Source organism: Melospiza melodia, unplaced genomic scaffold (assembly GCF_035770615.1).
Source record: "Melospiza melodia melodia isolate bMelMel2 unplaced genomic scaffold, bMelMel2.pri scaffold_398, whole genome shotgun sequence".
In the NCBI taxonomy this organism is placed as follows: Eukaryota; Metazoa; Chordata; class Aves; order Passeriformes; family Passerellidae; genus Melospiza; species Melospiza melodia.
In genome coordinates this window covers 2,502-26,329 of record NW_026948719.1, presented here as the reverse complement: position 1 = coordinate 26,329, position 23,828 = coordinate 2,502, and the positions used below count along the sequence as shown (strand labels likewise).

General features: G+C 51.9%; 1 protein-coding gene across 1 annotated transcript in view; it reads right to left on the bottom strand.

Annotated features, from left to right (window-relative positions):
• Positions 1-21,951, bottom strand: part of LOC134434551 (bifunctional epoxide hydrolase 2-like) — a gene marked incomplete at its 3' end in the record, with an annotated part of 42,025 nt that extends 20,074 nt beyond the window's left edge. Inside the window, exons 1-6 of the mRNA XM_063183221.1 lie at positions 21,802-21,951; positions 17,552-17,636; positions 11,395-11,554; positions 5,397-5,587; positions 4,986-5,108; positions 502-582 (exon numbers count right to left, since the gene is read on the bottom strand). Coding sequence (XP_063039291.1) covers positions 502-582; positions 4,986-5,108; positions 5,397-5,587; positions 11,395-11,554; positions 17,552-17,636; positions 21,802-21,899 — 738 coding nt within the window. The remainder of the gene's footprint in view (positions 1-501; positions 583-4,985; positions 5,109-5,396; positions 5,588-11,394; positions 11,555-17,551; positions 17,637-21,801) is intronic.
• Between the last annotated feature and the right edge of the window lie 1,877 nt (positions 21,952-23,828).

Genomic DNA, 23,828 nt, shown 5'->3' with positions numbered 1-23,828 from the left:
CCCGCTCCCGTTCCCGATCCCATTCCACGCAGATCCCATTCCTGATCCCGTTCCCCGATCCCATTCCCGATCCCATTCCCAGCAGATCCCATTCCCGATCCCATTCCCGATCCCGTTCCCAGCAGATCCCGACCCCGCTCCTGTTCCCGATCCCATTCCCGATCCCGATCCCATTCCCGATCCCAGCTGATCCCATTCCAATCCCATCCCCGATCCCATTCCGGATCCCATCCCATTCCCGTTCCCGATCCCGTTCCCAATCCTGATCCCATTTCCGATCCCGATCCTGTTCCCGATCCCGTTCCCGATCTCGTTCCCAATCCTGATCCCGTTCCCGATCCCGTTCCCATTCCCATTCCCCGCTCCCATTCCCAATCCCATTCCCAGCAGATCCCGTTCCCAATCCTGATCCCAATCCTGATCCCAATCCTGATCCCGTTCCCGTTCCCAATCCCGTTCCCATCCCCGTTCCCGTTCCCGTTCCCGTTCCCCGCCCCGCACCCGTATCGGGACGTATCCGTGTCCCAGCTCCTCGGGAGCGATCGGCTCCGGCGGCGCCTCCGCGTCCACTCCAAACAGCAACTGCGGAAACGGCGGCGGGATTGGGGATCCGGGGGATTTGGGGATTTTGGGATCGGGGATTTGGGATTGGGGATTTGGGATCGGGGGTTTGGGATTTTGGGGATTTTGGGGTTTGGGATCGGGGGTTTGGGATCAGGGATTTGCGGATTTGGGGTTTGGGACTTTGGGGATTTGGGATTTTGGGGTTTGGGATCAGGGATTTGGGATCAGGGATTTGGGGTTTTGGGATCAGGGGTTTCGGGGTTGGGGATTGGGGGTTTGGAGATTCGGGGATCAGGGATTTTGGATCAGGGATTGGGGATTTGGGGATTTTGGGATCGGGGATTTGGGATTTGGGGATTTTGGGGTTTGGGACTTTGGGGGTTTGGGATCAGGGGTTTGGGATCAGGGATTTGGGATTTGGGGATTTTAGTGTTTGGGATTTGGGGATTTGCGGGGTTTGGGATCGGGGGTTTGGGATCAGGGATTGGGGATTTGGGGATTTTGGGGTTTGGGACTTGGATCGGGGATTTTGGATCAGCGATGTGGGATCGGGAATTTGGGATTTGGGATTTGGGTTTGGGACTTTGGGGATTTTGGGATCAGGGATTTGGGATCAGGGATTTGGGGATTTTGGGGTTTGGGATCGGGGATTTGGGATCAGGGGTTTGGGATTTGGGGATCAAGGGGTTTGGGACTTTGGGGGTTTGGGATCAGGGATTTGGGATTTGGGGATTTTGGATTTTGGGATTTTGGATCAGGGATTTGGGATCAGGGATTTGGGGTTTGAGACTTGGATCGGGGATTTGGGATCGGGGATTTGGGATCAGATATCGGAGATCAGGGATCGGGGATTTGGGGATTTTGGGGTCAGGGATTTGGGGTTTGGGAGGAGGGATTGGGAATCAGGGATTTTGGGGATTTTGGGATTTGGGATCTGGGGTTTGGGATCTGGGGTTTGGGATCAGGGATTGGGGATTTGGGGACTTTGGGGATTTGAGGATTTTGGGATCAGGGATTTGGGATCAGGGATTCAGAATTTGGGACTTTGGGGGTTTGGGATCGGGGATTTGGGATTTGGGATCAGGGATTTGGGACTTCTGGTATTGGGAATTTGGGACTTTTGGGGTTTGGGATCGGGGGTTTGGGATCAGGGATTTGGGATTTGGGGATTTTGGGATCAGGGGTTTGGTATCAGGGATTTGGGATTTGGGGATCAAGGGGTTTGGGACTTGGATCTGGGATTTGGGATCAAGGTTTTGGGATTTGGTGGTTTTTTCTGGTTTGGGACTTTGGGGGTTTGGGATCAGGGGTTTGGGCCTTGGGGATTTGGGGATTTTGGGATCAGGGGTTTGGGATTTGGGGATCAAGGGGTTTGGGACTTTGGAGATTTGGGATCAGGGATTTTGGATCAGGGATTGGGGATTTGGGGGGGTTGGGATCAGGGATTTGGGATCGGGGATTGGGGATCAGGGGTTTGGGGGTTGCAGATTGGGGGTTTGGAGATTTGGGATCAGGGATTTTGGACCAGGGATTTGGGGATTTGCGGGGTTTGGGATTGGGGATTTTGGGATCAGGGGTTTGGGGATTTGGGGATCAAGGGGTTTGGGACTTGGATCGGGGATTTGGGATCAGGGGTTTGGGATCGGGGATTTGGGATCAAGGATTTGGGATTTGGGGAATTTGGGATCAGGGATTTGGGATCAGGGATTGGGGATTTGGAATTTGGGACTTCGGGATCAGAGATTTGAAATTCAGCATCGGGGATTTGGGATCTGGGATTGGGGATCAGGGATTGGGAATTTGGGGATCAAGGGGTTTGGGATCAGGGATTTGGGGGTTTGGGATCAGGGATTTGGGCATTTTGGGATTTGGGGATTTGGGATCAGGGGTTTGGGATTTGGGGATTTTGGGATTTGGGACTTTGGGGGTTTGGGATTTGGGGGGTTTGGGATTTGGGGATTTTGGGATCGGGGATTTGGGATCGGGGATTTGGGGCTCCTCCCAGCCCAGCAGCTGCAGGGATTTGGGATCGGGGGTTTGGGGTTTTGGGATCAAGGGGTTTGGGACTTTGGGGGTTTGGGATCAGGGGGATCGGGGATTTGGGATCAGGGATTTTGGATCAGGGGTTTGGGATCAGGGGTTTGGGATTTGGGGATTTTGGGATTTGGGACTTTGGGGGTTTGGGATTTGGGGGGTTTGGGATTTTGGGGGGTTTGGGATCAGGGGTTTGGGGGTTGGGGATTTGGGGTTTGGAGATTTGGGGATCAGGGATTTTGGATCAGAGACTGGGGATTTGGGGTGTTTGGGATCAGGGATTTGGGCATTTTGGGGTTTGGGACTTTGGGGATTTGTGATCAGGGGTTTGGGATCGGGGATTTGGGGATCAGGGATTTTGGATCAGGGATTGGGGATTTGGGGGTTTGGGATCGGGGATTTGGGATTTGGAGATTTTGGGGTTTGGGGGTTTGGGATCAGGGGTTTGGGATCAGGGGTTTGGGAGTTGGGGATTTTGGGATTTGGGATTGGGGGTTTGGGATCAGGGGTTTGGGATTTGGGGATCAAGGGATTTGGGGATCAAGGGGTTTGGGATCAGGAATTTTGGATTTGGGGATTTTGGGGTCTGGGATCAGGAGTTTGGGATCAGGGGATTTTGGGATTTGGGACTTTGGGGGTTTGGGATCAGGGATTTGGGATTTGGGGATTTTGGGATCGGGGGTTTGGGATCAGGGGTTTGGGGTTTGGGACTTTTGGGGTTTGGGATCAGGGATTTGGGATTTGGGGATTTGGGGTTTGGGGATTTTGGGATCGGGGGTTTGGGATCAGGGATTTGGGATTTGGGGATCAGGGGGTTTGGGACTTTTGGGGTTTGGGATTTTGGGGGTTTGGGATTTTGGGGTTTTGTGGTTTGGGACTTTGGGGGTTCGAGATCAGGGGTTTGGGATTTTGGGGGTTTGGGATTTTGGGGGTGGAGATCAGGGATTTGGGATTTGGGGATTTTGGGGATTTGTGATCAGGGGTTTGGGATCGGGGATTTGGGGATCAGGGATTTTGGATCAGGATATTTTGGGGTTTGGGACTTTGGGGATTTGGGATCAGGGGTTTGGGATTTGGGGATCAAGGGGTTTGGGATCAGGGGTTTGGGATCAAGGATTTGGGATTTGGGATCAGGGGGTTTGGGACTTTTGGGGTTTGGGATTTTGGGATTTTGGGCATTTTGGGGTTTGGGACTTTGGGGATTTGGGATCAGGGGTTTGGGATCAGGGATGTGGGATCAGAGATTTGGGATTTGGGCATTTTGGGGTTTGGGACTTTGGGGATTTGGGATCAGGGGTTTGGGATTTGGGATCGGGGATTTGGGGATCAGGGATTTTGGATCAGGGATTGGGGATTTGGGGATTTTGGGATCGGGGATTTGGGATTTGGGGTTTGGGATCGGGGGTTTGGGACTTTGGGGGTTCAGGGTTAGGGGTTTGGGATCAGGGATTTTGGATCAGGGATTGGGGATTTGGGGATTTTGGGGTTTGGGATCAGGGGTTTGGGATCAGGGATTGGGGATTTGGGGGGTTTGGGGATTTTGGGATCGGGGATTTGGGATCAGGGATTTGGCGTTTGGGGGGTTTGGGATCAGGGATTTGGCATCAGGGGTTTGGGACTTTGGGGATTTGGGATCAGGGGTTTGGGATTTGGGATCGGGGATTTGGGGATCAGGGATTTTGGATCAGGGATTGGGGATTTGGGGGGTTTGGGATTGGGGATTTGGGATTTGGGGATTTGGGATCTGGGGTTTGGGATCAGGGGTTTGGGATTTGGGGATTTTGGGATCAAGGGGTTTGGGGGTTGGGGATTTGGGGATCAGGGATTTGGGATCAGGGGTTTGGGATTCGGGGATTTTGGGATCGGGGGTTTGGGATCGGGGATTTGGGATCAGGGATTTGGGATTTGGGGATCAAGGGGTTTGGGACTTGGATCGGGGATTTTGGATCAGGGGTTTGGGATCAGGGGTTTGGGATTTGGGGGTTTTGGGGTCTGGGACTTTGGGGGTTTGGGATCAGGGGTTTGGGATTTGGGGATCAGGGGGATCGGGGGTTTGGGATTTGGGATTTGGGATTTGGGGTTTGGGATTTGGGGATCGGGGGGATCGGGGGTTTGGGATCGGGGGGTTGGGATTTTGGGGGTTTGGGACTTTGGAGGTTTGGGATCAGGGGTTTGGGGTTTGAGGTTTAAGGGTTTAGGATTTCAGATTCAGCATTCGGAATCTCAGATTTGGGTTTGGGGTTTGGGGGATTTTTGGGACCTGGGATTCAGGATTTGGGATCTGGGATTTGGGATCTGAGGCTTCATCCATGGAATGTTCCCCCAGATCCCACCGGATCCCACCGGATCCCCCCGGATCCCGGCATTCCGGTGTTTTTGCCCCGCACCTGGAGCCCGGTGATCTCCTGCAGGTCCCTCAGGGCGCTCTCGGTGTCCCGCGCCAGCACGGCCGCCATGCCCAGCGCCCGCGCCGCCAACACGCTCTGCTCCTGCGCGTCCACCACAACCACCTGGGACACGGGGGGAAACCAAAAAATCCGGAATGCCGCGATGGTGGTGGTGGTGGTGGTGGCATCTCCCGGGGCTTCCCACCCCTCACAAAACCCCAACATTTTGGGGATTGGAAAACTCCAAATTTCCTGGGGTTTTTTTTGGGAGGGATCATGGTGGCATCTCCCGTGGCTTCCCACCCCTCAAAAAAACCCCAACATTTTGGGGATAGGAAAACTCCAAATTTCCTGGGGTTTTTTTTTGGAGGATCATGGTGGCATCTCCCGCGGCTTCCCACCGCGCGTCACCTGCTCGGGCGTCGCGCCCAGCTCGGCGAGGGCGCGTCGGAAGGCGCCGGGCTCGGGTTTGGCGGCGCCGACGCGGCACGACTCCAGCACGGGGCGGAAGCGGCGCCGGAGCCGCTCCTGCAGCGCCGCCCACGCCCCGCGGCCCCCGGAGTCGTCCAGCCACGAGTTGGCCAGGACGCACGGACGGAACCCTGCGGGAGATGATGGGTGGGACGGGGACACCAAAGGGTGGGAGGTGGCACGGCGGGATGGCCGCTCGCCGCGGTACGGAGGGAGGCGACGCTCGCAACGTTCCGCGCCCAACGTTCCCAACGTTCCCAACGCTCCATGCCCAACGTTCCAAACCCAACGTCGCCGCCATCGCCAAGGCTCCATCGCCACCATCGCCAACGTTTCAAACCCACCATGCCCAACATTCCCAACGTTCCATCCACACCATTCCCCACATTCCAAACTAAACATTCCCACCACTCTGGACCCACCATCCCCAACATTCCCAAGGTTCCATCCCCACCATTCCCAACATTCCCAACATTCCCCACATTCCAAACCCACCACCCCAACATTCCCAACGTTCCATTTCCACCATCCTCACCTTTGCCACCATTCCAAACTAAACATTCCCACCACTCTGGACCCACCATCCCAACATTCCCAAGGTTCCATCCCCACCATCCCCACCATCCCCAACATTCCCAACATTCCCCACATTCCAAACTAAACATTCCCACCACTCAGGACCCACCATCCCAACATTCCCAAGGTTCCATTTCCATCATCCCCATCATTCCCAACGTTCCATTCCCACCACCCCAACATTTCAAACCCACCATCCCCAACATCCCCAACGTTCCATCCCCAACATTCCCCACATTCCAAACCCACCATTCCCACCACTCTGGACCCACCATCCCCAACATTCCCAAGGTTCCATCCCCACCATTCCCAACATTTCAAACCCACCATCCCAACATCCCCAACATTCCATCCCCACCATCCCCACCATCCCTAACCCAACATTCCAAACTCACCATCCCCACCACTCTGGATCCACCATCCCCACCATCCCCAACATTCCCCGCATTCCAAACTGAACGTCGCCGCCATTCCCAAGGCTCCATCCCCACCATCCCCAACATTTCAAACCCACCATCCCCACGACTCTGGATCCACCATCCCACCGTTCCCAAGGTTCCATCCCCACCATCCCCACCATCCCCAACATTTTGAACATCCCCAACCCACCGTTCCAAACTGAACGTCCCCACCATTGCCAAGGCTCCATCCCCACCACCCCAACATTTCAAACCCATCATCCCCAACATTCCCAACGTTCCATCCCCACCATCCCCACCATCCCCAATTTTCCATCCCCACCATTCCCAACATTTCAAACCCACCATCCCCAACATTGCCAACGTTCCATCCCCACCATTTTGAACATTCCCCACATTCCAAACCCACCATCCCCACCACTCTGGACCCACCATCCCAACATTTCAAACCCACCATTGCCACCACTCAGGACCCACCACCCCAACGTTCCCAAGGTTCCATCCCCACCATCCGAAACATTTTGAACATCCCCACATTGCCAATGTTCCATCCCCACCATCCCCACCATCCCCACCATCCCCAACATCCCCAACATCCCCAACATCCCCGCCATTCCCAAGGCTCCATCCCCACCATCCCAACATTCCAAACCCACCATCACCACCACTCAGGACCCACCATCCCACCGTTCCCAAGGTTCCATCCCCACCATCCCCACCATTTCAAACCCACCATCCCCAACAGTCCCAACTTTCCACTCCCACCATCCCCCACATTCCCAAGGTTCCATTTCCACCATCCCCACCATTGCCAACGTTCCACTCCCACCATCCCCACCACTCTGGACCCACCATCCCCAACATTCCAAACCCACCATCGCCACCACTCTGGACCCACCATCCCACCATTCCCAAGGTTCCATCCCCACCATCCCCAACATTTTGAACATCCCCAACCCACCGTTCCAAACTGAACGTCCCCACCATTGCCAAGGCTCCATCGCCACCATCCCCAACATTTCAAACCCACCATCGCCAACATTCCCAACGTTCCATCCCCACCATCCCCACCATCCCCAACCCACCATTCCAAACCCACCATCCCCACCACTCTGGACCCACCATCCCACCGTTCCCAAGGTTCCATCCCCACCATCCCCACCATTGCCAACATTTTGAACATCCCCAACCCACCGTTCCAAACTGAACGTCCCCACCATTGCCGAGGCTCCATCCCCACCATCCCCAACATTTCAAACCCACCATCGCCACCACTCTGGACCCACCATCCCAACGTTCCCAAGGTTCCATCCCCACCATCCCCAACATTTCAAACCCACCATCGCCAACAGTCCCAACTTTCCACTCCCACCATCCCAACATTCCCAAGGTTCCATCCCCACCATCCCCACCATTGCCAACGTTCCACTCCCACCATCCCCACCACTCTGGACCCACCATCCCCAACATTTCAAACCCACCATCGCCACCACTCTGGACCCACCATCCCACCATTCCCAACGTTCCATCCCCACCATCCCCAACATTTTGAACATCCCCAACCCACCGTTCCAAACGGAACGTCCCCACCATTGCCAAGGCTCCATCCCCACCATCCCCAACATTTCAAACCCACCATCCCCAACATTGCCAACGTTCCATCCCCACCATCCCCACCATCCCCAATTTTCCATCCCCACCATCCCAACATTTCAAACCCACCATCCCCAACATTCCCAACGTTCCATCCCCACCATCCCCACCATTTTGAACATCCCCCACATTCCAAACCCACCATCCCCACCACTCTGGACGCACCACCCCAACATTCCCAAGGCTCCATCCCCACCATCTCCACCATTCCAAACCCACCACCCCCACCACTCTGGACCCACCACCCCAACATTCCCAATGTTCCATCCCCACCATCCCCACCATTTTGAACATCCCCCACATCCCACACTAAACGTCCCCACCATTCCCAACGCTCCATCCCCACCATCCCAACATTTCAAACCCACCATCCCCAACATTGCCAACTTTCCATCCCCACCATCCCCACCACTCTGGACCCACCATCCCAATGTTCCCAACTTTCCATTTCCACCATTCCCAACATCCCCCACATTCCAAACTGAACGTCGCCGCCATTCCCAAGGCTCCATCCCCACCACCCCAACATCTCCAACCCACCATCCCCACATTCCCAATGTTCCATCCCCACCATCCCCAACATTGCCAACTTTCGATTTCCATCATCCCCACCACTGCCACCATTCCAAACCCACCATCCCCACCACTCTGGACCCACCATCCCAACATTCCCAACGTTCCATCCCCACCATCCCCAACATTCCCAACATTCCCCACACTCCAAACCGAACGTCGCCGCCATTTCCAAGGCTCCATCCCCACCACCCCAACATCTCCAACCCCCCATCCCCACATTCCCAACGTTCCATCCCCATCATTCCCACCATCCCCACCATTCCCATCATCTCCAACCCACCATTCCAAACTAAACATTCCCACCACTCTGGACCCCCCATCCCCACCATCCCCAACGTTCCATCCCCACCATCCCCAACATTCCCCACATTCCAAACTGAACATCCCCAACATTCCCAACGTTCCATCCCCACCACTCTGGACCCACCATCGCCAACATTCCCAACGTTCCATCCCCACCATCCCCAACATTTTGAACATTCCCCACATTCCAAACTGAACATCCCCACCACTCTGGACCCACCATCCCAACATTGCCAACTTTCCATCCCCACCATCTCCACCATTCCAAACCCACCACCCCCACCACTCTGGACCCACCATCCCAACATTCCCAAGGTTCCATCCCCACATTCCAAACTAAACATCTCCACCATTCCCAAGGCTCCATCCCCACCACCCCCAACATCTCCAATCCACCATCCCCAACATTCCCAAGGTTCCATCCCCACCATCTCCACCACTCTGGACCCACCATCCCAACGTTCCCAACATTCCATCCCCACCATTCCCACCATCCCCAACCCACCATTCCAAACCCACCATCCCCACCACTCTGGACCCACCATCCCAACATTCCCAACTTTCCATTTCCACCATTCCCAACATTCCCAACGTTCCATCCCCACCATTCCCAACATTCCCCACACTCCAAACTGAACGTCCCCACCATTGCCAAGGCTCCATCCCCACCATCCCAACATCTCAAACCCACCATCCCCAACATTCCCAACGTTCCATCCACACCATCCCCAACATTCCCACCATCCCCACCATTCCAAACCCACCATCCCAAACTAAACATCCCCACCACTCTGGACCCACCATCCCAACATTCCCAAGGTTCCATCCCCACCATCCCCAACATTCCCCACACTCCAAACTAAACGTCGCCGCCATTCCCAAGGCTCCATCCCAACATTTCAAACCCACCATCCCCACCATTCCCAACATTTTGAACATTCCCCACATTCCAAACTGAACATCCCCACCACTCTGGACCCACCATCCCAACATTCCCAACGTTCCATCCCCACCATCCCCACCATCCCCAACCCAACATTCCAAACCCACCATCCCCACCACTCAGGACCCACCATCCCAATATTCCCAACTTTCCATTTCCACCATCCCAACATTCCCAAGGTTCCATCCCCACCATCCCAACATTCCCAACTTTCCATCCCCACCATCCCCACCATTTTGAACATTCCCCACATTCCAAACTAAACATCCCCACCATTCCCAAGGCTCCATCCCCACCACCCCAACATCTCCAACCCCCTATCCCCAACATTCCCAACGTTCCATCCCCACCATCCCCAACATTTCGAACATTCCCCACATTCCAAACCCACCATTCCCACCACTCTGGACCCACCATCCCAACATTCCCAAGGTTCCATCCCCACCATCCCCAACATTTTGAACATTCCCCACATTCCAAACCCACCATCCCCACCACTCTGGACCCACCATTCCCACCATTCCCAAGGTTCCATCCCCACCATCCCCACCATCCCCAACATTCCCCACACTCCAAACTAAACGTCCCCAACATTCCCAAGGCTCCATCCCAACATTTCAAACCCACCATCGCCAACATTCCCAACGTTCCATCCCCACCATCCCCACCATCCCCACCATTCCCACCATCCCCAACCCACCATCCCAAACTAAACATTCCCACCACTCTGGACCACCATCCCAACATTCCCAACGTTCCATCCCCACCATCCCCACCATTGCCACCATTCCAAACCCACCACCCCAACCATTCTGGACCCACCACCCCAACATTCCCAAGGCTCCATCCCCACCATCCCCAACATTTCAAATCCACCATCCCAACATTCCCAACGTTCCATTCCCACCACCCCAACATTTCAAATTCACCATCCCCAACATTCCCAACGTTCCATCCCCAACATTCCCCACATTCCAAACCCACCATCCCCACCACTCTGGACCCACCATTCCCACCATTGCCACCATTCCATTCCGACCATCCCCACCACTCGGGACCCACCATCCCACCATTCCCAAGGTTCCATCCCCACCATCCCCACCATTTTGAACATTCCCCCACATTCCAAACTAAACATTCCCACCATTCCCAAGGCTCCATCCCCACCACCCCAACATTCCCAAGGTTCCCCAAATTCCAAATCCACCATCCCCACCACTCTGGACCCACCACCCCCAACATTCCCAACGTTCCATCCCCACCACCCCAACATTTCAAACCCACCACCCCCAACATTCCCAACGTTCCACCCACACCATTTTGAACATTCCCCCACATTCCATCCCCACCATCCCCGCCATTCCCAAGGCTCCATCCCCAGAATTCCCGGCGTGAATTCCCGGAATGGATTCCCGGCGTGAATTCCCGGAATGGATTCCCGGAATGGATTCCCGGCGCGTCCCCTCACCGCGCTCGCGGAGCTCGGCGGCCGCCCGGAGCACGGTGGGGTCGAGGCGGCCGCGCTCGCGCAGCTCCCGGAACGGCCGCCACGCCGAGAAACCCTCGGGAACGGCCGCGCCCTCGGAGAGCAGCCGGGAACGGCACCGCGCCTCCAGCTCCTCCACCAGCTGGGGGAGAGAACGGGGAAAATGAGGGGAAAAACACCAAATCTGGGAAATTCTGGGAAAAAATCCCGAAAATCTGGGAAATTCTGGGGAAAAAACCCCAAATCTGGGAAATTGTCCATTGGGAGCGCAGCCGGGAACGGCACCGCGCCTCCAGCTCCTCCACCAGCTGGGGGAGAGAACGGGGAAAATGAGGGAATTCTCGAAATTCCGGGAGATTCGGGGGAAAAAACACGAAATCCGGGAAATTCTGGGAAAAAAAAAACCCCAAAATCTGGGAAATTCTGGGAAAAGAACCCGAAATCTGGGAAATTCTGCATTGGGAGCGGAGCCGGGAATGGCACCGCGCCTCCAGCTCCTCCACCAGCTGGGGGAGAGAACGGGGAAAATGAGGGAAAAAACCCGAAATTCCATGAAATTCTGGGGAAAAAAACCCGAAATGTTGGAATAAAACCCCAAAATCCGGGAAATTCTGGGGAAAAACCCCCAAAATCTGGGAAATTCTGGGGAAAAAAAAAACAAATCTGGGAATAAAACCCCGAAATCTGGGAAATTCTGGGGAAAAAACCCCGAAATCTGGGAAATTCTGGGGAAAAAAACCCAAAATCTGGGAAATTCTCCATTGGGAGCGCAGCCGGGAACGGCACCGCGCCTCCAGCTCCTCCACCAGCTGGGGGAGAGAACGGGGAAAATGAGGGAATTCTCGAAATTCCGGGAGATTCGGGGGAAAAAACACGAAATCCGGGAAATTCTGGGGAAAAACCCAAAATCTGGGAAATCCTGGGAAAAAACCACGAAATCTGGGAATAAAACCCCAAAATTCCGGGAGATTCGGGGGAAAAAAACCCAAATCTGGGAAATTCTGGGAAAAAAACACCAAATCTGGGAAATTCTGGGGAAAAAAACCAAAAATCTGGGAAAATCTGGGGAAAAAAGCCTGAAAATCTGGGAATAAAACCCCAAAATTCCGGGAGATTCGGGGGAAAAAAACCCAAAATCTGGGAAATTCTGGGAAAAAAAACCCAAATCTGGGAATAAAACCCCAAAATCTGGGAAATTATGGGAAAAAAACCAACAAAATCTGGGAAATTCCCAAATGGAAAAGCCTCAAAATTCCAGAAAAATCCCAGTCGGAAAAGCCCCAAAATCTGGGAACTTCTGGGAAAAAAAAACCCAAAATCTGGGAAATTCTGGGAAAAAACCCCAAAATCTGGGAAATTGTCCATTGGGAGCGCAGCCGGGAACGGCACCGCGCCTCCAGCTCCTCCACCAGCTGGGGGAGAGAACGGGGAAAATGAGGGAATTCTCAAAATTCCGGGAGATTCGGGGGAAAAAACACGAAATCCGGGAAATTCTGGGGAAAAAACCCCCAAAATCTGGGAAATTCTGGGAAAAAACCCCAAAATCTGGGAATAAAACCCCAAATCTGGGAAATTCTGGGGAAAAACCCAAAATCTGGGAAATTCTGGGGGAAAAAACCCCAAATCTGGGAATAAAACCCCAAAATTCTGGGAGATTCGGGGGAAAAAAACCCAAAATCTGGGAAATTCTGGGAAAAAACCCCCAAATCCGGGAAATTCTGGGAAAAAACCCCCAAAATCTGGGAAATTCTGGGGGAAAAAACCAAAATCTGGGAATAAAACCCCAAAATCTGGGAAAAAAACCCAAAATCTGGGAAATTCTGGGAAAAAAACCCCCAAATCTGGGAAATTCTGGGAAAAAAACCTGAAATCTGGGAATAAAACCCCGAAATCTGGGAAATTCTGGGGAAAAAACCCCAAATCTGGGAAATTCTGGGAAAAAAAACCAAATCTGGGAATAAAACCCCAAAATCTGGGAAATTCTGGAGGAAAAAAACCCCAAATTTGGGAAATTCTGGAAAAAAAAACCCCAAAATCTGGGAAATTCTGGGGAAAAACCCAAAATCTGGGAAATTCTGGGAAAAAAAACCCCAAATCTGGGAAATTCTCAGAAAAAAAAACCCAAATCTGGGAAATTCTGGGGAAAAAAAACCTGAAATCTGGGAAATTCTGGGGAAAAAACCCAAAATCTGGGAAATTCTGGGGAAAAAAAAACCAAAATCTGGGAAATTCTGGGAAAAAACCCCAAAGTCTGGGAAATTCTGGGGGAAAAAACACGAAATCTGGGAAATTCTGGGGAAAAAACCCCAAAATCTGGGAAATTCTGGGGAAAAAAAAAACAAAATCTGGGAAATTCTGGGAAAAGAACCCAAGATCTGGGAAATTCTGGGGAAAAAAACCCCAAAATTTTGGAAATTCTGGGGGAAAAACCCCAAAATCTGGGAAATTCTGGGAAAAAACCCCAAAATCCGGGAAATTCTCACTTGGAAAAGCCCCAAATTTTGGGGAAAAAATTTTAGTTGGAAAAGGTCCAAAATCTGGGAAATCCCTGCTTGGAAGAGCCCCAAAAATCAGGAAAATTCCCAGATGGAGAAGGCCCAAAATTCAAGAGAAATCCCGGCTGGAAAAACCTCCAGGATCTGGGAAATTCTGGGAAAAAGCCCCAAATCTCGGAAATTCTGGGAAAAAACCCCAAAATCTGGGAAATTCTGGGAAAAAAAACCAACAAAATCTGGGAAATTCTGGGAAAAAAACCCAAAAAATTTTGGGGTCAATCCCGAAATCCCGGAATGGATCCCAAACCCCGGGGTGGATCCCAATTCCTGGGGTGGATCCCAAACCCCGGGGTGGATCCCAAATCCTCGAGGTCAATCCCAAAGCCCGGGCCGGATCTGGAATCCCCGGGAATCTGAAACCCCCGGGGAATTTTGGGGTCAATCCCGAAATCCCGGAATGGATCCCAAATCCCGGAATGGATCCCAAACCCCCCAAGGTGGATCCCAAACCCTGGGGTGGATCCCAAATCCTCAAGGTCAATCCTGAATCCCAGAGTGGATCCGGATCCCAGGGTCGATCCCAAACCCCGGGGTGGATCCCAAATCCCAAATCCCGGGGGGGGTGGAATCCAGACCCCAGGGTGGATCCCAAATCCTGGGGTGGATCCCAAACCCCGGGGTGGATCCCAAATCCTCCAGGTCAATCCCAAATCCCAGAGTGGATCCAGATCCTGGGCTGGATCCCAAACCCCAAACCCTGGGGTGGATCCCAAATCCTCAGGGTCAATGCCAAATCCTGGGCTGGATCCCAAATCCCCGAGGTCGATCCCAAACCCCCCAAGGTGGATCCCGAATCCCGGGGTGGGGCCCAAATCCTCGAGGTCAATCCCAAATCCCGAAGTGGATCCGGACCCCAGGGTCAATCCCAAACCCCGGGGTGGATCCCAAATCCCCACGGTGGATCCCAAACCCCGGGGTGGATCTGAAATCCCCCGGGAATCTGAAATCCCCGGGGAATTTTGGGGTCAATCCTGAAATCCCGGAATGGATCCCGAACCCCCCGGGGTGGATCCCAAACCCTCGAGGTCAATCCCGAATCCCAGAGTGGATCCGGATCCCAGGGTCGATCCCAAATCCCAAACCGTGGGGTGGAATCCAAACCCCGGGGTGGATCCCAAATCCCAAATCCTGGGGTGGATCCCAAACCCCGGGGTGGATCCCAAATCCTCGAGGTCAATCCCAAAGCCCGGGCCGGATCTGGAATCCCCGGGAATCTGAAATCCCCAGGGAATTTTGGGGCCAATCCCGAAATCCCGGAATGGATCCCAAATCCCGGAATGGATCCCAAACCCCCCAAGGTGGATCCCAAACCCTGGGGTGGATCCCGAATCCTCAAGGTCAATCCTGAATCCCAGAGTGGATCCGGATCCCAGGGTCGATCCCAAACCCCGGGGTGGATCCCAAATCCTCCAGGTCAATCCTGAATCCTAGAGTGGATCCGGATCCTGGGCTGGATCCCAAACCCCAAACCCTGGGGTGGATTCCAAATCCTCAGGGTCAATGCCAAATCCTGGGCTGGATCCCAAACCCCGGGGTGGATCCCAAATCCTCAAGGTCAATCCTGAATCCCAGAGTGGATCCGGATCCCAGGGTCGATCCCAAACCCCGGGGTGGATCCCAAATCCTTGAGGTCAATCCCGAATCCCAGAGTGGATCCGGATCCTGGGCTGGATCCCAAACCCCAAACCCTGGGGTGGATTCCAAATCCTCAGGGTCAATCCCAAATCCTGGGGTGGATCCCAAATCCTGGGCTGGATCTCGAATCCTCGAGGTCAATCCCGAACCCCAGACTGGATCCGGATTCCAGGGTTGATCCCAAACCCCGGGGTGGATCCCAAATACTTGAGGTCAATCCTGAATCCCAGAGTGGATCCGGATCCTGGGCTGGATCCCAAACCCCGGGGTGGATCCCAAACCCCAGAGTGGATCCCAAATCCTCCAGGTCAATCCCGAATCCCGGAGTGGATCCGGATCCTGGGATGGATCCCAAATCCTCAGGGTCAACACCAAATCCTGGAGTGGATCCCAAATCCTGGGGTGGAATCCAAACCCTGGGGTGGATCCCAAACCCTGGGCTGGATCCCAAATCCTTGAGGTCAATCCCGATTCCCAGAGTGGATCCCGATCCCAGGGTCGATCCCAAACCCCAAACCCTGGGGTGGAATCCAAATCCTCGAGGTCAATCCCAAATCCCGGGGTGGATCCCAAATCCCAAACCCTGGGGTGGAATCCAGACCCCGGGGTGGATCCTGAACCCCCAAGGTGGATCCCAAACCCCGGGGTGGATCTGAAATCCCCGGGGAATTTTGGGGTTAATCCCAAAATCCCGGAATGGATCCCGAACCCCGGGGTGGATCCCAAACCCCCCAAGGTGGATCCCAAACCCTGGGGTGGATCCCAAATCCTCAGGATCAACGCCAAATCCTGGGGTGGATCCCAAACCCTGGGGTGGATCCTGAATCCTTGAGGTCAATCCCAGGGTGGATCCCAAAGCCCAGAAGGGATCCCAGATCCCAGGGTTGATCCCAAAGCCCAGAGTGGATCCCAACCCCTGGAAGGGATCCCGGTCCCACCTGGGTGGACCCCAACCCCCAGAAGGGATCCCACATCCCAGGGTTGATCGCAAAGCCTGGAGTGGATCCCGACCCCTGGAATGGATCCCAGATCCCAGGGTTGGCCCCAATCCCGGAGTGGATCCCAACTCCCTGGAACGGATCCCGGTCCCACCTGGGTGGATCCCAAACTCCGGGCTGGATCCCAAAGCCAAGAATTGATCCCAAATCCCAGGGTTGATCCCAAACCCTGGCGTGGATCCCAAAGCCCGGAGTGGATCCCAACCCCAGAGTGGATCCCAAAGCCCGGAGTGGATCCTGGTCCCACCTGGGTGGATCCCAAACCCCAGAGTGGATCACAACCCCTGGAATGGATCCCAAACCCCAGAATGGATCCCGAATCCTGGAGTGGATCCCAACCCCTGGAATGGATCCCGAACCCCAGGGTTTACCCTAAATCCCGGAGTGGATCCCAACCCCTGGAATGGATCCCAGATCCCGGAGAGGATCCCAGATCCCAGTGTTGCTCCTAAAGCCCGGAGTGGATCCCAACCCCCAGAACGGATCCCAACCCCCAGAACGGATCCCGAATCCCGGAGTGGATCCCAAACCCCGGGGTGGATCCAAAATCCCGGGGTGGATCCCAACCCCTGGAATGGATCCCAGACCCTAGAATGGATCCCAAACCATGGAGTGGATCCCAAGCCCGGAGTGGATCCCAAACCCCAGAGTGGATCCCAAATCCCAGGGTTGATCCCAGATCCCGGAGTGGATCCCAACCCCTGGAACAGATCCCAAACCTCAGCATTGATTCCAACCCCCTGGAATGGATCCCAAATCCCGGAGTGGATCCGAACCCCCAGAAGGGATCCCAGATCCCAGGGTTGGCCCTAAAGTCCGGAGTGGACCCCAGATCCCAGAGTGGATCCCAATCACGGAGTGGATCCCAAGCCTGGAGTGGATCCCCATCTCCTGGAATGGATCCCAAAGCCCGGAGTGGATCCCAGATCCCGGAGCGGATCCCAGTCCCACCTGTGTGAGGCCGATGTGTCCGCGCAGCGCTCGCCATCGGGGGCTCTGGGACCCCCCGGAATCCAGAGCGGCCGCCAGGAAACCCCTGGGGGGGGAAAGGACCAATCAGGAAAGCCCCAAAAATCCCCAAAAATCCCCAAAAATCCCCAAAAATCCCCAAAAATCCCCGAAAATCCCCGAAAATCCCCCAAAAATCCCCCAAAACTCCCCCAAAATCCCCAAAAATCCCCCAAAATCCAACTCCCCCAAACCCCAAATCCCAATAAACCCAAAACCCCCAAATCCTAAAAATCCCAAAAAAAAAAACCCAAACCCCAAACTCGCAACTGCAAAATCCCCCAAAAATCCCCAAATCCCAAAAACACTCAAATCCCAAAGAAACCCCAAATCCTAAACCCCAAGAAACCCCAAATGTCAAAAAAACCCCAAACCCCAAAAAACCCCAAACCCCAAAAACCCCAAACCCCAAAAACCCCGAATCCCAAAAAACTCCAAACTGCAAAATCCCAAAATCCCTAAAAACCCCAAACCTCAAAAACCCCAAATCCCAAAAATCCCCAAACTGCAAAATCCCAAAACACCCCAAATCCTAAAACTCCCCAAACCCCCCAAAACCCCAAACTCCAAATCCCAAACCCCAAAAACCCCAAATCCCAAAACCCCCAAACCCCCAAACAAACCCAAACCCCAAAACCCCAAATCCTAAAAATCCCCAAAGCCAAAATCGCCCAAATCCCAAACCCCAAACGGCAAAATCCCCAAAATCCCCAAATCCCAAAATCCCAAAAGACCCCAAATCCGACACCCCCAAAAAACCCCAAAATCCCAAAAACCCCAAAACCCCAAATCCTACCCCAACCCCAAAAAAATCCCAAAATCCCCAAATCCCCAAATCCCCAAAATCCCCAAAATCCCCAAAATCCCCAAAATCCCAAACCCTGAATCACAAATTCCAAAATCTCCAAATCCTGAAAATCTCAAAACACACAAAAAATCCCAAATCCCAAAAAACCCCAAACCCCAAAAAACCCCAAACCCCAAATCCTAAATCTCAAACTCCAAACCCCAAAACCCAAAACCCCAAAAACCCCAAATCCCAGACTCTCAAACCCAAATCCCAAACCCCAAAAACTCCGAATCCCAAAAAACTCCAAACTGCAAAATCCCAAAAAACCCCAAATCCTAAAAATCCCCAAATCCCAAATCCCAAACCCCAAACCCCAAAAAAACCCCAAACCCCAAAAAAACCCCAAACTCCAAATCCGAAACTCCCAAAAACCCCAAACCCCAAAAATCCCAAACCCCCCAAAATCCCCAAACCCCAAATCCCAAACCCAACCCCCAAACTACAAAACCCCAAAAACCCCAAACCCCAAACGCTCCAAACCCCAAAAACCCCAAATCCCAAAACCCCAAAAAACCCCAAACAAACCCAAACCCCAAAACCCCAAATCCTAAAAATCCCCAAAGCCAAAATCGCCCAAATCCCAAACCCCAAACGGCAAAATCCCCAAATCCCCAAATCCCAAAATCTCCAAATCCCGAAAATCTCAAAAAACACAAAAAATCCCAAATCCCAAAAATCCCCAAACCCCAAAGAAATCCCAAAATCCCCAAATCCCAAAAATCCCCAAAATCCCCAAATCCCAAACCCTGAATCACAAATCCCAAAATCTCCAAATCCTGAAAATCTCAAAAAAAACCAAAAAATCCCAAATCCCAAAAATCCCCAAACCCCAAAAAACCCCAAACCCCAAATCCCAAATCTCAAACTCCAAACCCCAAAACCCCAAAAACCCCAAAAACCCCAAATCCCAGACTCCCAAACCCAAATCCCAAACCCCAAAAACCCCGAATCCCAAAAAACTCCAAACTGCAAAATCCCAAAAAACCCCAAATCCTAAAAATCCCCAAATCCCAAACCCCAAATCCCAAAACCCCAAAAAACCCCAAACAAACCCAAACCCCAAAACCCCAAATCCTAAAAATCCCCAAAGCCAAAATCGCCCAAATCCCAAACCCCAAACGGCAAAATCCCCAAAATCCCCAAAGCCCAAAAATCTCCAAATCCCAAAAATCCCAAAACCCCAAATCCCAAAATTCCCAAAACCCCAAACCCCAAATCCTAAACCCCAACCCCAAAAAAATCCCAAAATCCCAAAATCCCCAAATCCCAAAAATCCCCAAATCCCCAAAATCCCAAACCCTGAATCACAAATCCCAAAATCTCCAAATCCTGAAAATCTCAAAAAACACAAAAAATCCCAAATCCCAAAAATCCCCAAACCCCAAAAGACCCCAAACCCCAAATCCCAAATCTCAAACTCCAAATCCCAAAACCCCAAAACCCCCAAAACCCCCAAAACCCCAAATCCCAGAGTCCCAAACCCAAATCCCAAACCCCAAAAACCCCGAATCCCAAAAAACTCCAAACTGCAAAATCCCAAAAAACCCCAAATCCAAAAAACCCCAAACTCCAAATCCCAAACCCAACCCCCAAACTACAAAACCCCAAAACCCCAAAATCCCCAAAATCCCCAAACCCCAAATCCTAAACCCCAAAAATCCCAAATCCCAAAACCCCAAAAAACCCCAAACAAACCCAAACCCCAAAACCCCAAATCCTAAAAATCCCCAAAGCCAAAATCGCCCAAATCCCAAACCCCAAACGGCAAAATCCCCAAAATCCCCAAATCCCAAAATCCCCAAATCCCAAAAGAGCCCAAATCCCCAAAATCCCAAAACCCCAAATCCTAAACCCCAACCCCCAAAAAATCCCAAAATCCCAAAATCCCAAAATCCCCAAATCCCCAAAATCCCCAAACCCCAAATCCTAAACCCCAACCCCAAAGAAATCCCAAAATCCTCAAATCCCAAAAATCCCCAAATCCCCAAAATCCCAAACCCTGAATCACGAATTCCAAAATCTCCAAATCCTGAAAATCTCAAAAAACACAAAAAATCCCAAATCCCAAAAATCCCCAAACCCCAAAAAATCCCAAAATCCCCAAATCCCAAAAATCCCCAAAATCCCCAAATCCCAAAAATCCCAAAATCCCCAAAATCCCAAACCCTGAATCACAAATTCCAAAATCTCCAAATCCTGAAAATCTCAAAACACACAAAAAATCCCAAATCCCAAAAATCCCCAAACCCCAAAAAACCCCAAACCCCAAATCCCAAATCTCAGACTCCAAATCCCAAAACCCAAACGCCAAAACCCCAAAAACCCCAAAAACCCCAAAAACCCCAAATCCCAGACTCCCAAACCCAAATCCCAAACCCCAAAAACCCCGAATCCCAAAAAACTCCAAACTGCAAAATCCCAAAAAACCCAAATCCCAAAAATCCCCAAATCCCCAAACCCCAAAAAACCCCAAACCCCAAAAATCCCAAACCCCAAAATCCCCAAACTCCAAATCCCAAACCCAACCCCCAAACTACAAAACCCCAAAAACCCCAAACCCCAAACGCTCCAAACCCCAAAAACCCCACATCCCAAAACCCCAAAAAACCCCAAACAAACCCAAACCCCAAAACCCCAAATCCTAAAAATCCCCAAAGCCAAAATCGCCCAAATCCCAAACCCCAAACGGCAAAATCCCCAAATCCCCAAAGCCCAAAAGACCCCAAATCCCCAAAATCCCCAAATCCCAAAAATCCCAAAATCCCCAAACCCCAAATCCTAAACCCCAACCCCAAAAAAATTCCAAAATCCTCAAATCCCCAAATCCCCAAACCCTGAATCACAAATCCCAAAATCTCCAAATCCTGAAAATCTCAAAAAACACAAAAAATCCCAAATCCCAAAAATCCCCAAACCCCAAAAAACCCCAAACCCCAAATCCCAAATCTCAAACTCCAAACCCCAAAACCCAAAACCCCAAAAACCCCAAAAATCCAAAAAAACCCAAATCCCAGACTCCCAAACCCAAATCCCAAACCCCAAAACCCCGAATCCCAAAAAACTCCAAACTGCAAAATCCCAAAAAACCCCAAATCCTAAAAATCCCCAAATCCCAAACCCCAAAAAACCCCAAAAATCCCAAATTTCCTAAACTCAAACCCCGCGCGGGCGGCGCCGCCAACCACAAAATTCTCGCGTTGATTCCGTGGGTCTCGCCCGGCGCCGCCCCGCACTGAGACGCGGGCGGGCGCCTTCGGCCCTGCCCGGCGCGGCTTCACCGAACCAAACCGAGCCCAAACCGAACCGAACCGAGCCCAACCGAGCCCAACCGAGCCGGGCCTACCTGGGCAGGGCCCAGTCGCGCTCGCAGGCGCTCAGGAAGTGCTGCAGGCCCGGTTTCAGCACAACACCGAGGTCGAAGATCACGGCCCGCCGCTCCATGGCCGCCGCCCGAGCCCAGACTCGAACCCGCGGCCTCGAACTTTGCCCCAGTTTAGGCCGCGGCCCCTCAGCGAAGCCACGCCCCTCGCAGAGCGCAATGAAGCCACGCCCCCTGGGAGAAACCACCCCCCTCGCATAGAACAAAACTCGTCAGTGAAGCCACGCCCCCTGAGCAAAGCCACGCCCCTTACCTAGCTTACAATGCACACTGAAGCCACGCCCCCAAAGTGAAGCCACGCCCCTCAACTAGCACAGAGTGCGCCCTAAAGCCACGCCCCTCACATAGCTTACAATGCACTCTGAAGCCACGCCCCCTGAGCAAAGCCACGCCCCTCAACTAGCACAGAGTGCGCGCTAAAGCCACGCCCCTCACATAGCTTACAATGCTCACTGAAGCCACGCCCCCAAAGTGAAACCACGCCCCTTAGTTAGCACAGAGCGCGCGCTGAAGCCACGCCCCCTACAGTGAAGCCACGCCCCTCACATAGCTTACAATGCACTCTGAAGCCACGCCCCCTCCACAAAGCCACGCCCCCACCTAGCGCAGAGTGCGCGCTAAAGCCACGCCCCCTGCCGAAGCCACGCCCCTCACATAGTTTACAATGCACTCTGAAGCCACGCCCCCTCAGCAAAGCCACGCCCCTTACCTAGCACTGAGTGCGCGCTAAAGCCACGCCCCCTGCCGAAGCCACGCCCCTCACAAAGCTTACAATGCACTCTGAAGCCACGCCCCCCAAAGTGAAGCCACGCCCACTTTTATGGGCTTTTTTTAAAAATTCGAATTTTTCGGGAATTTTTGGGGAAATTTTTGGGAAAATTTTGGGAAATTTCTGGGAAATTTCAGGGCTTGAAGGAATTGGGAATTTTGGAGAAATGATTTGGGAACGTTTTGAGACCTTTTTTCAATTTTATGGGAGATTTTTGGGGCTTTTGGGGGAACGAATTGGGAATTTTTTGGCGAAATTTTTTAATTTTAAGAGAAGTTTTGGAGAATTTTTTTTTTTTACTTTTTTGGGAATTTTAAAAATGGCAAATCCCGAGGAATTTGGGGGAATTATTGGGGGAATTTTAGGTTTTATTTGGAATTTTTGGAAATTTTGGATTTTTTGGGGGGAAATTTTTGGGGGATTTTTTTGGGTTTCGTTCAAGGATTTTTTGTGGATTTTTTTTTATTTTTTGTGGATTTTTGTGGATTTTTTGTGAATTTTTGTGGATTTTTTGCGGATTTTTTGTGGATTTTTTGCGGATTTCTTGTGGATTTTTGTGGATTTTTTGTGGAATTTTTGTGGATATTTGTGGAATTTTTGTGGATTTTTTGTGAATTTTTTGTTGATTTTTTCTGGAATTTTTGTGGATTTTTTGTGGATTTTTTGGTGGATTTTTTTGTGGTTTTTTGTGGATTTTTTGTGGATTTTTGTGGAATTTTTGTGGATTTTTTGTGGATTTTTGGTGGATTTTTTATGGATTTTTTTGTGGATTTTTTGTGGATTTTTGTGGATTTTTTTGTGGATTTTTTGTGGATTTTTTTGTGGATTTTTTGTGGATTTTTAAGGATTTGATTTGAAAATTTTGGGGGGAATTTGGGGATTTTGTGGCGATTGTTTGGTGAATTTTGTGGATTTTTATTTCAATTTTTGGCAATTTTTTCCAAAATGTTTGGTGAGTTCGGGGGCGATTTTTTGGTGATTTTTAGGGAATTTTTTGTGGATTTTGGGGAAAATTTTTGTCGATTTTTTGGGAAATTTTTTGGGAATTTTTTTGTGATTTTTTGGGAATTTTGGGTGATTTTTTCCTAATTTTTGGCGATTTTGGGGGGAATTTTTTCAGTGATTTTTTGGGAAGCTTTTGGGGATAATTTTTGGAAATTTTACCAATTTTGGGGGAATTTTTGGTAATTTTTTTTTTAATTTTTGGCGATATTTTGTGGAA